Source organism: Contarinia nasturtii, unplaced genomic scaffold (assembly GCF_009176525.2).
Source record: "Contarinia nasturtii isolate CC-2019 unplaced genomic scaffold, AAFC_CNas_1.1 Cnas_scaffold_1101, whole genome shotgun sequence".
NCBI lineage: Eukaryota > Metazoa > Arthropoda > Insecta > Diptera > Cecidomyiidae > Contarinia > Contarinia nasturtii.
This window is the reverse complement of record NW_022198445.1, coordinates 422,428-437,831: the sequence shown is the minus strand read 5'-3', so window position 1 is coordinate 437,831 and position 15,404 is coordinate 422,428. Positions and strand designations below refer to the sequence as shown.

Sequence of the window (15,404 nt, the reverse complement as noted above, 5' to 3'; positions counted from 1 at the left end):
AGTGAAAAATGAAATTGGAAAGTCCGTTCCGATTTCTCATACGAGTGAAGTTGTACACTTCATTGATACTATCCGAAAAGAATTGACCGATCCATAAATTTCATGCATTCAGAACTTGCGAATCTCAATGAATACACATTTAAGAATGAAAAAAGAGTCAAAATCACATTTTTTATTGTTTGATAGATAAATAAAAGATTCGAGTTGAGCTACCGCTTCAGTTCAGCGTGTGACACGAAGAAATACCAAATGGCGCTCTTTTCCATTTCCAATCGGTTTGAACAAACAAACGTAAAATGGAGATTTATGAAATATGTTTTTCTTTATTAATCAAAAAAAAAAAAAATCTTGTTTCCGCTGTCGATGAACGGAATGCCAGTTACAATATATGGAATTTATTTCTGAACAACGATGTAAAAGCTGTTGAACGTTATCAACGATTTTATATAATACAAAGAGAGCAACAAGGTTATGAATATGTTATTGATCGATGATTTTAAAAACATAAAAAAATGAGAGGAAAAAACACAAATCTCTCGAGAAAAAGCCATCTGATTTGCGAAATGCCTTTTGATTTGAGCCAATCTTGGTTGGTAAATTAGTAAGTGCAAATAAAGATAATATAAGATAAATAGAATTCATTAGCCTAGAACCAGCAAAAGCACTTGTGTGTTCATCGTTTTCTCTCTGAATTCAAGCGATCAAATAAAAGAAATACTGCTATTTGAGATTTTCACGTAGTTTTGATTCGATTTTGTTCATTTCTTTTTGGTCGTTGTATTTGTCGACTGAAACACAGACGATGCGGACATCAAATTTTCAATGTACTGGCCCAACACTTGGTTTTCTGAACGAAGTTTCAGATTTTCCTCCTTTACACCATCGACTCGTTGCGATAGATCTGCAAAAAGTCACTCACATTAATATAAAAATGAATGTATGAAAACAAAAGAAGCGCTCACCGTCAAGTGTGTTCTGCAGTTCGAGTACTTGTGAAATCAATCGTGCTTTTTCCTCTTGTTCATCGGGATTTATGTCCGGTTCTAGACTTGAACTGGATCCATCGTTGTTATACATGCTTGGTAGTGAATCACTTGATTTAGCTCGATTGATATTGTCATTCGTGTCTTCAATGATGGCTACGAAAGAAAACAAAATGTCATTTTTAACTCCATCATTCTCTGGAAAAAAAAGACAACCCAATTACCTTGTGGATCATCATCAGCTAGTGGAATGTTATCGTCTTTAATTGACATGATTTCGTTTTATTACGTATTTAACTTGGTCCTCGTCGTAAAAATCGTTTTATTTCATAAAAATTTCGTTAGAAAAAAACTGATGGACATTTGTTGAGTCGGGTTGAGAGTGAAAAATGCTTCTGTATTTGACAAAGATAAAAACAAAGATATAAATCGATTCCTTCCTTTTCTTAGCACAATAAGTCATAAACAAATGTCATTATCCAAGTGACTTTATGGATTTCGTAATACGTAATTTGGAAAAATCGTTTGATTTCATAAATGGACATATTTCTTTAGACTGAGCTGAACGAAGAGTCCACTGAAAACTGAATGATTTAATTGAACCAAATATATTCTGAATATGCTGGTATTTTTAAAATATCACATTTTCAATGATCTTCAGAGTCCGTTCACCAAGTGAAAACGATTTTGTATCACGAGTTCAAAGTGCGTGACTGCATTTTCGTAAACAATTTACGTCGTTGTACATGTGTATGTCTCTCTTTGTGTGTATGCGTGTATATGTGTCGACTGAATACGTCTTTTTTTTTGTCGAATAGCACGACATCACGGGTAACATACATTTTGATTCGATTCTCATAATTATTCTGTAGTTGGTTTTGGTCGCACAAACCAATCGGAAAAATCATCTCCGCAGTACAATTTAAAAAATATATAAAACACGCGCGTTTTAAATCATTATTGTTGTTGTTTTTCTTCTTTTTTCGGTTGAATTTTTTCGTTTCATTTATTCATTTTTTTTTTTGTTCTTGCTTTTTGTAATGCAGTTTGTTCAATATTCACACATTGTGAAGTTGAGTTTGAGATAAAGTTAATGTAAAAAAAAAAATCGGTTCTGGATATATATGCATATACATGTACATGCAAATGTGTGTTGAGTCAAGACAATATTTAATACAAATCAATCAATTCTGAATTGGTTGTCGTGCAGTGTATCACAGTCGGCAAATACGGTCGGTATTGTCGCAATAAAGGTCTTAAAAAGTATTTATTGTCATCGAATTTACGTAAACATTTCGCCGAATAGCGACAGACTATTAGCAAATCTGTTTGTAATAAAATGTAAAACGTATTTTTAACCTAAACAAAAAAAGCAGCACCGTCAGAGAAAAAAACGAAAAGAGAAGGAGAGCGTGAAAATACGAAAATCAAACAACCACCACTGTGAAAATAATAACAGTGACCGCGTAGTGCAAAGACTTAACATATTGTACATTGAATTTGTGTTCAGCAAACAAAGTATAAGATTTTTGGCTCTTTATCTCGTAATCGTTCATAATCGTCGCATTTTAGCAGAAAAAAATGGCTTTGAGTCAAACTTCAGTGGTAAGTATATTATGAATCGCTGATATTTGGAATAATAATGATTAAATCGCGAGACAAAATATACAAACTTGTTATGGAGCCATTTGAAAATTATCGGTATTTATAAACATACGTTACCTTGAAGTGGCGACAATACGAGTATGTGTGTGTGACGCGTTGGGTAAATATACATTTTATCTGAAGCAGTTATGGGTTTCATATATAAGCCTTATTTCTACACCGTTGGAACACAAAAAATCCATGACTTTAACACTTGAACAAAATGTATGTCGACCTCACTGTATTTAAGATCTCTATTAAATCGTCGTTTGATTTACGATTGTGTTCAAAGTAACGCAAATACAGACATTGGTTAAGGTCAATGCATCTGTTGCATTCGAGTGCTCATCTGTTCGTCTTAATTTCTGTAAAGAAACTAAAAATATTATATCGTGTATATTTGTTTCCGTTTATTTCAGTTAAAGTTGTATCACACAGTGATAGACGATGTCATAGCTGGCGTTCGAGATTCATTTTTGGATGAGGGAGTTGATGAACAGGTGCTTCAGGAAATGAAGCAGGTATGGGTGAACAAATTGATGGCAAGCAAAGCCGTTGATAATCATCCGGAGCCAACTGAAACACAAGCACCACCTATCATTGCCAATAATACATCTAAATCAAAAGTAAGCTATTATTATTATTATAACAAAAAAACAAGTCAGAGAAATAAATGTTATTTTATGATGATTTGCAGCACAACGGAACCAAATCAAAGAAACCGAGTGCACAACGAGAACACAAAAATTCCGAATCAAATGCGAGCCAGGCGGCCACAGCAGATTCATCAAATGAAAACAGCACAAAAGCCTCAGCTGTCACACAACAAACGATAAATAAACCGGCTGGGTCACAACCCGTTCAGACACAATCAAGTGCTGTTCATCACGTAAGTACATCACATTTCATTTGAAAATGATCAAGGTCATTTTTTGGCAGGAGCACCCCTAAATGTTCATGCTTTGAATAAGACTGTAATATAAGGACATTTTCTTTTCATTTTAACATTAAATATGACAATTTCAGTACTGTAGAAAAAATTTCTCTATAACTTTCGCAAATGACCACGATTTGCGATAGTAATTGGTTATTTTTCGAACAGACTATTCTAAATTGTTTTTGTAGTACAATGCCTAACAACTTTGGGACAAACTGACTGACTGTTGACTGTAAAAACAAGCAACCTTAGTTAAATTTATTTAACTTCAATAAATTAAAGTAAGCTATGGTTAACTGCAACAGCTAACTATAGTTGACAATAATCATAGTCACCCGATAGTCAAAACGTCCCAAAATAATCGCCTGACTGACTGAGTAACTATAGTCGATTGTTTTCTATACAAAATTTTAAAATTCATGAATATAGCTAACTATAGTCACTTACAGTCAATAGTAACTTAGTCACTTTTTTTCCACTCGGGTCTGTATATTTCTAATTCTTGAAGCAAAAAAGGTCCTGCTGAGAATGCAAGTGTAACTAAGCTATTTTTCATTGTCTAACAAATATAGAAGCAGCCACCTGCTTTGGTACCAACACAGTCGGCTGCACCTCCTCCACCTCCACCTGCCGTCATTGGTTTGGATCCATCAAAAATTGTACCAATTCAAATAACGTAAGTTTTACATAAAATGCCATCCATTTGTTTTTCCGTTCATCTAATGTCATTGAATAAATTTGCAGTTTGCCTGCGCTGCCCAATTCGGAAAATCCTGAACCACGCGTTTTGACAATACAAGTGCCTGCATCCGCCTTGCAAGAAAACAAATTACACAGTGCTTTAACTGCAACAAATATCATTCAAAGTATTATGAATCTACCACCGTCCGTTGCAGCATCCGTGCTTCAACAGCATATCAATGCGGTATTAACCAACAATGCACTTGCAAAACAAGTTGATGGCACTGCGGATACATCCGATGAAGATGGTAGCGATGTAAGCGACGACAATATGGATAACGATGACGATGATGATAATTTACCAGTAAGTCGATTGTTTTGAATTGATTGTTTTTAAGAGAGAGAGACACCAATCAATCATTTATTTTTTCGTGTAGGAAAATGAAGAAGAGGAGGAAGGTCTTGGCCCCGAAGAAGAACCACTTTGTACTGATGATGACGTTTCTGAAGAAGAAAACCAAAACGAGTTGTTTGACACGGACAATGTAGTTGTGTGTCAATACGATAAAGTATGTTAACAATCCAATTTTTCTGGTATTTTTTTCTCTAATCGATTCTATTTGAAATATTTCAGATAACACGATCGCGTAATAAATGGAAATTCTATTTAAAAGATGGCATTATGAATATAGGCGGCAAAGATTATATTTTCCAGAAAAGTAACGGCGATGCTGAATGGTAGTGCGCAGAAATCACTTGAATCAAATCAAGTTCAACAAAATGAAAAATCAAAAATACCCAAACAAAATCAACAATTCGACAATTCCATATTCTCATTTTCCTGAGCCCAATCGTTCATCCATCAATAGTTCGTGATGATTTAGACCTGTTGACCTTTTGATTTTCAATAACATTTGTTTTGAATTTAGTTATCCAGAATACCAAAATCTATTTTTTAAAAGAAAAATTGCATGTTTCGCTTATGTCTGATCATATTTTCGGAGCCAATTTTGAAGACAACCATCGGAGAAAACATTAACGTGAAAGAAACCAAACTTATTTCAAATGAATATAACAACAATTCGGTTTTGTCTTAAGTATAATTAATTCGATGGAAATATATATAAAAAAATACACATACAATCACGAGCACGTTTCTCTCATATCGAATTATTGCATTAAATGATTTAAGATTCATTTAGAATATGTACGTATTACACGAAAGTAAACGAAATAACCGATTTTGTGTTGAAATTGGCACAAGTACATATATTCAGGAGACAAACTGTAATGAATAATGCGATAAATAAAATTATATATACATGTCATGAAATATTGAAATTTGTAAGCAGTTTCTATGTCAAATTTTTAAAATTTTGGCCGTCAACCAAAAATAATACACAATAAAATTATGAAAAAAATGATGAAAATATAACTGAGTTTCAATTTTCAAAGTTAAAAAATCCAGGGGAGATATGAACATAATATATGAATGGCACGTAATAGAATCTTGAACAAGTAATCTAGTACATTATTATAAATGTGAAGTGAATTCAATATTTTCAGAGTTAAGATCTCCTTTTGATTTATTCACCTCAAATATTTTTTTAAGATTTTTTTAATTTTTTCAATATTTTGCTTTTGCTTTAAAAAATCGAAACATTCATGTATAAAAAGATCAATTCTAAGACGGCATTTGACATAGCAACTGTCATTTTGTATACGCGATGATGCACGACCGTGTGCGACTCACGCTTCAAATGCTATATACACACGCCGACGATAATACCCATAGGGAACGCAAGCCGAAAAATCCAAGATGGTGATATGTAGTAAAAGTTTGTTTTGCTAAGTGTGAATATATCGAATTTATTTGCCGCCTCATTTCATTAAATGCATCCATATTTTATCAGCATTCCACTATATATTGCAATTGTAAAGCGATTAACGTAAATGCTGAAAAGCGACAGATAAATAACAAAGTGAAACAAAGGTATGAACTGTTGTTGCTGCAAGCGGGACAACTTTTGCATATAAACAAAGATACACAAGTTTAGCGGCAGTCCGGTGTTTCATGGTTGGGCAATGCGATTGTATTTAATTCGTTTTATTCGCGGGAAAATCATTCAATCGTGCCATTCGTTTTGTACATAATAATAAAAATGGTTTAAGTTGTTGGTGACTTTGTGAATTTGAGATTTATGGAATTTTTCACATCAGAGGGTGCTCATTATGGCTTGCAAATGTGGTATTTTTTCTGTACTGACACAAAACTGACAGTTTCGTTATGAACACCCTATGACATCCATTACGCTTTGTATATTTATTCTATTGACTGTTGATAGCCTTTTTAGAGACTGAATTTATATTTCGTTGTAACGTGTTTGTACGTTTTTTTATGTTAATGTATACGTAATGAAAATATGGCTGAATTTCGTATCTTTTACTGAACCCTGTTACATATCACTTGAATTGTTTACAATAGCGCCAACCATGTTTTACAATGCGATGCAATGAAAAAATTATATCGAACTAAATGACATTTTTCTGCAAACATTTCTTTTCTCTTTTAGGCAGTAATAAAACTGATTTTAACAAAAAAAGAGTTTTATTTTTAAAACGTGTGTCTGTGAATTCGGTTTTTGTATTTCAAGTGCGAAGATGTCTGATGAAGGAACGACAACAGATAATGATAATGTTACGGAAAAAGAAGTAGCAAATGAAAGTGAAAGTGTTGCACAGAATGAAAATGACATAGAAAACCAAAATGTCATAGAGAACGAAAATGATATAGCAACGACTGAGAACGAAGATGATACGTCCACAACGACGGAAAATGGAAATGTCACAAAATCAGCGGATGGAAATGGTGACGATGTTGAAAATGAGCAATCCCAAGAATCGGAGAGCACAGAGATAAAGGAATCGGTTGAAAATAATGAACAACCACCCGATTTATTCGATTCGTTAAAAGATACAGTCGATGGAACGGGTGATACTGTTGCCACTGCTGAAGAGCCCATGGAAGTGGACGAAGTTAGCAATGAGTCAGAAAATGAAACACAAGAAAAACAAACAGAAACAACAACGATAAATAGTAATGCACCGGATGAAGCCACACAAAACGATGAAAGCAGTGAAAGTAATGAGCACAGTGCGCACGATGAAAATGATGCAAACAGTGCTAACGAACAAAATCAGAAACCAGATGAACCCACTGAAATGGAAGTCGACTGTGAAACACCGCAAGGTGAAGACGTTCCAGATTTCACCAAAAAACAAGACGACTCAGTCATGGAACACAATTTGGAGGAATTCAATTGCAGTAGTTTAAGTGATACAGTGCAAAAAGATCAAACCATATCAGATGATCCGTTCGATTCATTGCTGAAAGGTAACGATACAAATGCCAATGAATCAACACAAAATGATACAAATATGAGTACAACAAGCAGTATGAATGATGGATCAAATGATCAAAATGATGAACAGCATGATGGATCGGATGATCAGAATGATGTCGACGATAATGTCGATGATGCTGATGATCATAATGATGCCGATGAACCAGCTGGAAGTGACCGTGAAGATGATGATCGTGACACCAGTTCACATCATGATGGTTCGACCATCGAAGGTAAATAAATCTGACATTCAATTATTCGATAGATTTAATGACAATCAAACTAATGTTGTATTTTCTGTGTACAGCTGTCGATGATATCGAGGAAGGAAAAGGAGCCGATGAAGAGCTCTGTTTGTTACCAGATGAAGAACGCGAGATCTCCGATGCAGACAAAGAACGAGCATTACAAAATCAACAGCAAGAAGATGATCATGATGATCAAGAAAATGAAGCTGGCGAAGGCACTTTGGAAGGAATCGAAGAAAATGGTAAATAATAATAATTATGAATTTTTCTGAAGTTCGAATTTAATCGAAAACTTATTCAATTTAAATCAAAGGTGAAAAAGAGCCAACCGAAGGTCAAACCGAAGGTCAAACCGAAGATCAAGAAAGTGAAACTGCTCAAGAAAGTAGTGAACAAACTCAAACTGATATGTCAACCATTCCATTTACACCAAGTGTGGATGAAATTAAAGAAATCGATGCTGATTTATGTCAAGAAAATATGTGTATGGAATGTGGTCAAACAATTAAATGCAAATATGCATTATTAAAAGAAATAACACCGGCCGAAGGCGATACTGAAACTTTGGTGAGGTCGGAAATTCAATATCTATGCGATACGGGTTGTGTTACAAAATTCAATGGTGCCAATGCAAAGTACAAAGTGGTGGTTAAAAAGGTACCAGTTCACTATGCAATGGACATTGAACAAAATTGTGAATCATGCGAACAAACAAAAACGTGCCGATATCGTTACAAAGAAACCACCGATGCCGATACATTCAATTACATTTGTGATGATGATTGTTTGAATAATTTCACGACAGCCAATCCCGATAAGTTTACCATAGCCAAGAAACGATTTATCATCGAAGAAGCAAGCGGTGACGATTTGGAAGCGGAAAATAAATGCTTACAATGTTTTGAAGAGACAAAATGCAAGTATACATTCAAAGAGGATGAAAAATCGTTTTACTTGTGCAACGAACCTTGTTTGAATTTATTGATGGCAGAACAACCAGATCGTTTCCGATTCAAGCGTCAATCGATTCGAGCGAAAGATTTCTCAAGAAAACCAGTCAACGAAACGATTGAAGCCCCACCGAAACGTTCAACCGCGACCAGTGAAAAGTCAAAGAAAATGGTTGCACGTACTGAGGATGAACAACGTTTGGCCACTATTGATCGTGAAGCGAGTTTTGCTCGTCGTTGTGCACAATGCTACAGTGACATAATGATGCTTGAAAGTAATCTTCAATGGGAAGCGTTGGACTTTTGCAATGAAGCCTGTTTGGGTCAATATCAACAAGCAATTGGTGCTGCATGTCAATCATGTCAAAATGCCGTTTCGGTTGCCAGCATGGGAAAATATTGCGTTCGATTTGGTTTTGAGCTACGCCAATTTTGCCGGTCGGCATGTTTGGATGCCTTCAAAAAAGGACTGAAAGTGTGCTCATACTGTCAATTGGATATCACGAAAAACGATGAGTACCTAGCACCAATCAATGGCCAATTCAAAGATTTTTGCTCGAGGAAATGTTCGCGATCGTATGAGCAAATTTTCAGCAACAAAAAACATATAACCAAAACATGCGCCGTGTGTAATAATTCAAAAGCAGTTCGCGTTGAAGTCGTTGTCGATTCAAATATTCACTATTTTTGTTCGAATCCATGCTTTTCAGCATTTAGTTTTGTGAATAATGTGAATCCAGGTATGAATAATATTTTCATCTCTCTCGCTCTCTTATTTGGAGTCATATAACAAAATGACAATGAAATTTAATGTTATTAACTATTTATTTTCCAGATTGTTGTGCAATGTGTCGAAAATATTTTGAACGGAAATCATCAAATGCTCATACGATTTACGGGCAGGGCAACGATGCAAAATTATTTTGTTCAAAAATTTGCATGAACATTTACATAATATCAAATCGTCAAATTGCACCGTGCCAATGGTGTAAAGTGCGAAAATATAATTTTGATATGATACAAAAAGTGTCTGCACAAAATGGTACAATGATGCTATGTTCAATCAATTGTTTATCGATGTGCGAGGTCTCAATGAATGCCATTGCAATGAAACAGCTAAAATGTGATCAGTGTAATTCGGTGACAACGCCACAATATCATTTAACAATGAGTGATGCATCGATGCGAAATTTCTGTACTTATCAATGTGTCATGGCGTTTCAGTCTCAATTCAGTAGAGCTCCACTTACGTTGGAGAGCGAGGTTGGTGATCAACGAACACAACCCGTACCAACTGGTTTACCAAAACGAATCAGATCACAGCAGCAACAAAAACAGAAACAATCAACCCAATCACAAGTAAAAGGTAAAAGTAAATCATCAACAAATGCTAGAAAAACCAACAGCTATCAGTCTGGAAAGCAGCCGGCAGCAAGTAATACATTGGTTATTGCTAGTGTAACTTCGTTGGCACCAACACGTAGTACACGTGGCCGCAGCAGTCAGGCGCAAAACAGTTCATTGAACGAATTGAATCGTTTGCAACCGGTTGTTGAGCTTGAACCACTTCCAGAAACAGTAATTGAAAAGACAACAAGGTCCGTTGGTAGACCGCGAATTCAGCCGGTCGAACCACCAGCATCAGCAGCACCTGCACCACAGGTTCGTGTCGAAAGACAAACACAAATCGTGACAATTCCACCGTTGCCGAAAAAAGTGGCAAATGTTGCAACGTTGTGTGCACCATCTACGCATAATAAAGAAATACAAGCACGGCCCATGCAATTCACTGTCGGTTGTCAAACAGATGATTTCTTGGAACAAAAAATGGTCATACCCATTCCAGGTAATTTTCACATTAAGTAACAAATGATTTCGATCATTTTTTGAATAGATTTTTAAATGTTTTTTTTTTGTTTTTATTTTCTCTAGTGCCGATATACCTTCCATCACCACTGCCGATGTACGCTCAGCCGTTCCCTGTGCCCGTGCCAATACCTCTGCCTATTCCAGGTAATTTTTACAAAATGAATTTTCATCATTTCAACGTATTTTCACATTTTTTTGTTTTTATTTTTTCTATAGTGCCAGTTTTTATTCCAACAACAAGGTAAATAATATTTTTAAAAAAATTGACGTGAATGATCAATTTATCGTAAAAATATCAATGTTTTATTCTACAGAAATTCCGCGAATGGCATTATGAAAGAAATCAAAAAGATTCAAGACAAAATGCCAGCAGATCCATTTGAAGCAGAACTATTGATGATGGCAGAAATGGTGGCCGGTGATAAAAAGAAAGAAGATGACACCGATAGTTCAGAAGAAGAGAATGAGTATCCAACTGAAGACATGCCGGGTAATAATTTTGGCGAGGATATCATGCAAATGGCATTAAAAATGGCCACCGAATACGATCCAGCCGGTGTTGATCTTGAAGCATCGATGCAGGCAAATACAATAACACCACATTCACATCCTGGTATGCAGGGTCACGATATGATGCACAACCATCAGCACAATCAAATGATGATGATGGAAGAGCAACAAAGACCAACACGAAAGCGGGGACCAGCGCCGCGAGCACAACGCCAACCGGCAAGCAAGCGGCCACGAAGAGGTGTCGTTCAAGAGCCACCACCACCGGAACCAACAAGGGAACCAATTGAAAAAGCCGACGCAAATATGTGCTTAAAATTCACATTCGGTGTAAATGCGTGGAAGCAATGGGTGATTACGAAAAATTCTGAATTGGAAAAGAGTTCAATGCGAAGGAAACTTTTTAAAACTGAACTACTTCAATTGACCGCCGACGAATTGAACTATTCATTGTGCTTATTTGTTAAGGAAGTGCGAAAACCAAATGGCAGTGAATATGCACCAGATACAATATACTATTTGGTGTTAGGCATACAAGAGTATCTCTATGAGAATGGTCGCATTGATAACATTTTCACAGATCCATATTATGAACGATTCACCGATTGTTTGGATGAAGTAGCCAAAAAGTTTTCGGTACTCTATAATGATTCACGTAAGTAATTCTGCACATCTAAAATCGTATGTATGTGTGCTAATGTGATGTGGTTTCATTTGCAGAATATATTGTTACACGGGTTGAAGAAGAGCATCTATGGGAGTGCAAGCAATTGGGTGCACATTCACCGCACGTCCTATTAAGCACACTGATGTTTTTCAATACAAAACATTTTAATCTAACGGTAAAGTTGAACATTTCATTGAACACAAATGAAAAAACTAAAACGTAATATGTTTGCTCTTTGTTTTTAGACCGTCGAAGAACACATGCAATTATCATTTTCGCACATCATGAAGCATTGGAAACGTAATCCAAATCAAGGTTCAGCCAAAATGGCCGGCTCAAGGAATGTTTTACTTCGATTCTATCCACCACAATCTTCACTAATAGGTATGTTATATATAATAATTCGTTTACAAATTAAAAAGAAATTCAAATTCTGTTGCCATTTGTCCATATAAAACTGTTTAATTTGCCATTTATATTTTTAGACAATTCACGAAAGAAGAAAGTCTATGAACAGCAAGAAAATGAAGAGAATCCTTTAAGATGTCCTGTTAAATTATACGAATTCTACTTGTCCAAATGGTGAGACATTTTTTCAAAGCATTTTTCGATCGTTTATTGTTTTTTTATTCTCATCAAAATGTCATTTATTTACAGTCCGGAAAGTGTAAAAACGCGTAACGATGTATTTTATTTGTTGCCGGAGAGATCATGCGTACCAGACTCACCCGTTTGGTATTCAACACAAGCTTTGGGCAAAGATGCTCTTGCCAAAATGTTACATCGCGTGAAAATGGTTAAAGAAATAAATATTGCATTGCTAACAAGTTAAACGAAATCGAAAACAATCAACACGTAGTAATCAGACGGATAGTATGTAGAGTCATACTTTCGTTCATTTTTCGTCAATCATTCAAACACACACACACATACCACCATCACTTTGAACAATAAGATTTTGAACATAAAATAAGTTGTATCCACAATGAGAAGAACAGTCAAAATTGACGCAAAAAGTAAGCAACACACGAATAAATAAGACGTTTACAAAATACCATTCGCCACTTATTGGATCATTGGATCGCCATTTAACCAATTACATTTACATTTTATGCATTAAAATCATCATTTTATTACTGCTATTCATAATCAACAAAACTACGAGCAAACAAAAGATCTTTTTTTATTTTGATTAATGGCAAATCAAAAAGAAATATTTTCGTTTAAAAATTCAGTATAGATAACACATAATTTGATTGTATTTTTTTCATTGTGTAACCTATTTACAATTTACCTTATTGACAAATTATTCGGAACTATCAAACATTTTATTTTTCAAAAGTGGTATTTTGAACAATTCTAATTTGGGATTTTATTCTGATCTATCCATCATCCGTTAAAAATATTTGCATATTGGAACAAAAATGCCACTTGATGAAAATATATGGATTTCTTTGAGAAAAAAAAAATTTGAAATATTTTTGAAGTATTCCGAACATTGTGTCAGTAAGGTTTCTCTGAGATTTTATTCCCATTTATTTGTGAAATAAAACTTTAAGTAAGATTATTTTAAATAGAATTGAAAATATGTATAAAAGAAGTCATTGAAACTCAAATAAATGTAAATCATAATTTGGATTAAAGCAAATCAATTACATTGTGTATTATTTCGATGTAATGAAAAACTTTCGCCTGATTGCGCTATTTATAGACTTTCTTTAAGGCTCGGTTTTCTCTGCTATCTCAGCAGCAGTGAATAGAATGGGCAACAGCTATAGCAGTGCTATTTTTACAGCCCCTATTCATAGGTGCTATTTGTAAACAACGCATACGGACAGCGACTTTATCATACAGTTCCGGACAATAGACCTATTGATATGTTTATGCAAAATACTAAAATCAATTGTTCTATTTAAATTTTGAACATTTCGTTCGGAATTGTATCATAAAGTCGCTGTCCGTATGTGTTGTTCACAAATAGCACCTATGAACAGGAGCTGTGAAAATAGCACGGCTATAGCTATAGCTATGGCCACAATCTATTCACTGCTCAGCAGCTTTACTAGGGGTCGAGTGTTGTTTAATTGATAACGGCATTGAAATGATTTATTATTCGCTCTCGCTCACAGTTTGTATTTATTTATATATCACTTTGTGACACAATGTATGTTCGCAAAAACAGTGAACAAAAAAAAGCTTAAAAAAACTATTATGATGAGCTGATAGTTGATATTATGACATTCAGAAATGTTATTTAAAGATAATTCTCTGCATTTATTTAATTCTTCGTGATTTTTTTCCATTGAAAACATGAACTTTTAAAAGTTTGATGTATTAATGGGTTCTTTTTCGTTGATTATCGATTGTTTATTTGCACAGTGGTTTTCCGCCAATTATTTTTGGGCAATCCTTCCGTTTTACACATTGTCCATTGCAGTCATTGAAAAAATATCCAATTTTACAATCGCACAATTTAATTCCGCTGAAAACATTGCACAATGCCATTGCATCTCTGTAACATTTTCTCAATTCGCATAAATCTGTTTCACGCACAATTGTGTTTGGTAATTTACTACACTTTTGAACGCTTGGAAAAGTGTGTTGAGCATTGCATGCTAAAAATAAGAAATTAAAAAATATATTATCTGGCTTTCCGTATTGGGTTTGCGTTCTTTTAGCCGATAAGACAAAACTTTCAACGGCCAAAAGACAATTTTGTTGGCATAACGCCTTTTTTTCCTTAAGAACTATGCCCCAAAAAATGATTTTCATAAGCAGCCCAAATACGGAACACCCTTATTTAGCAGATCGTGAAGTTTTAAGAGATTTTGTTCAAAATTTGAAACTCACTGTTCATAATACAAAGTATTACAATAAACAATTTTACTCCGAGCTTCATTATTTCTCTTTCACTGTAATAACGATAACAAAAGACTATCCCATATTCTGTTAACATGTAACTTTTATATTTCGTGGATTTTCGATCAAAGAAAAACATTTTGTTATCATAGTATTTTTCTGCTGTGACAAACGTATTATTGAAATGGAATTTGCTAGATTGTAAACAAGTCGCAACCCAATAATAATATTAATGAGTTTTATAATGTAAAAGGGTATATTGCACAAGCAACTGAAAGAGAGAAAAAGAGATGTTCAACAAAAGCAAATATAAACATTCAAAATCAGCTCTTACGAAAGTTATCACCAAATTGTTCATATGGTAAAATCAAACCAAATGTAATACAAAGTACTTCATAGTCTTTTTATGTTTTATTTTTATCTTTCATTTATTCAAAAAATAAATAAAACGTGTTAGATTTTGAAAAAAAATAGACAAAATATTAATTTCTGTAAAATTGCAAATGCCAAATTAGACGAAAAATTATATAAAATTTCCAGGAAGCATAAAAAATATATATTTTATATACAGACAATATATTTAGCTGCCGTCATCTGGATATTTTAGCTCATCTGGATGCCGTCAGCAGTGAAAACAATAGAAGTGATTGTT

General features: G+C 34.4%; 3 protein-coding genes and 1 long non-coding RNA gene across 5 annotated transcripts; 2 read left to right on the top strand and 2 right to left on the bottom strand.

Annotated features, from left to right (window-relative positions):
* Positions 1 to 346: 346 nt before the first annotated feature.
* Positions 347 to 1,446, bottom strand: LOC116344647 (short coiled-coil protein B). The gene is made up of 3 exons (XM_031773286.1): positions 1,208 to 1,446; positions 963 to 1,139; positions 347 to 901 (listed from the first exon to the last, which is right to left on the bottom strand). Exons 1-3 carry the CDS (start codon positions 1,254 to 1,256, stop codon positions 759 to 761), a joined length of 369 nt encoding a protein of 122 aa, XP_031629146.1. The 5' UTR covers positions 1,257 to 1,446; the 3' UTR covers positions 347 to 758.
* A 385-nt stretch (positions 1,447 to 1,831) lies between these two features.
* LOC116344656 (transcription initiation factor IIA subunit 1) lies at positions 1,832 to 5,586 on the top strand. The gene is made up of 7 exons (XM_031773296.1): positions 1,832 to 2,588; positions 3,047 to 3,253; positions 3,325 to 3,516; positions 4,137 to 4,240; positions 4,309 to 4,609; positions 4,683 to 4,814; positions 4,880 to 5,586. Exons 1-7 carry the CDS (start codon positions 2,565 to 2,567, stop codon positions 4,985 to 4,987), a joined length of 1,068 nt encoding a protein of 355 aa, XP_031629156.1. The 5' UTR covers positions 1,832 to 2,564; the 3' UTR covers positions 4,988 to 5,586.
* A 465-nt stretch (positions 5,587 to 6,051) lies between these two features.
* LOC116344623 (zinc finger MYM-type protein 4) lies at positions 6,052 to 13,545 on the top strand. Of its 2 annotated transcripts, none has more exons than XM_031773243.1 (12): positions 6,052 to 6,238; positions 6,900 to 7,882; positions 7,957 to 8,139; positions 8,211 to 9,587; positions 9,683 to 10,693; positions 10,780 to 10,860; positions 10,933 to 10,957; positions 11,031 to 11,881; positions 11,947 to 12,068; positions 12,139 to 12,277; positions 12,379 to 12,475; positions 12,551 to 13,545. In XM_031773243.1, exons 2-12 carry the CDS (start codon positions 6,907 to 6,909, stop codon positions 12,723 to 12,725), a joined length of 5,037 nt encoding a protein of 1,678 aa, XP_031629103.1. In that variant the 5' UTR covers positions 6,052 to 6,238; positions 6,900 to 6,906; the 3' UTR covers positions 12,726 to 13,545. The 2 variants fall into 2 exon arrangements, with proteins under 2 accessions (XP_031629103.1, XP_031629101.1); XM_031773241.1 differs by having other exon boundaries at positions 6,819 to 7,882.
* A 574-nt stretch (positions 13,546 to 14,119) lies between these two features.
* LOC116344624 lies at positions 14,120 to 14,985 on the bottom strand. Its single transcript, XR_004201434.1, has 2 exons — positions 14,744 to 14,985; positions 14,120 to 14,508 (listed from the first exon to the last, which is right to left on the bottom strand). It is a non-coding gene; the product is annotated as an uncharacterized LOC116344624 (long non-coding RNA).
* Between the last annotated feature and the right edge of the window lie 419 nt (positions 14,986 to 15,404).

Bases quoted from the DNA above. Each gene is read 5' to 3' on its own strand.
- LOC116344647 (XM_031773286.1), bottom strand. From the start codon at position 1,256: ATGTCAATTAAAGACGATAACATTCCACTAGCTGATGATGATCCACAA. The intron at 1,140-1,207 runs GTAATTGGGTTG...TTTCTTTCGTAG, and splicing joins AGCTGATGATGATCCACAAG to CCATCATTGAAGACACGAAT. The intron at 902-962 runs GTGAGCGCTTCT...GACTTTTTGCAG, and splicing joins ACTGCAGAACACACTTGACG to ATCTATCGCAACGAGTCGAT.
- LOC116344656 (XM_031773296.1), top strand. From the start codon at position 2,565: ATGGCTTTGAGTCAAACTTCAGTG. The intron at 3,517-4,136 runs GTAAGTACATCA...TAACAAATATAG, and splicing joins AATCAAGTGCTGTTCATCAC to AAGCAGCCACCTGCTTTGGT. The intron at 4,610-4,682 runs GTAAGTCGATTG...TTTTTCGTGTAG, and splicing joins ACGATGATGATAATTTACCA to GAAAATGAAGAAGAGGAGGA.
- LOC116344623 (XM_031773243.1), top strand. From the start codon at position 6,907: ATGTCTGATGAAGGAACGACAACAGATAATGATAATGTTACGGAAAAA. The intron at 10,861-10,932 runs GTAATTTTTACA...TTTTTTCTATAG, and splicing joins AATACCTCTGCCTATTCCAG to TGCCAGTTTTTATTCCAACA. The intron at 11,882-11,946 runs GTAAGTAATTCT...TTTCATTTGCAG, and splicing joins GGTACTCTATAATGATTCAC to AATATATTGTTACACGGGTT.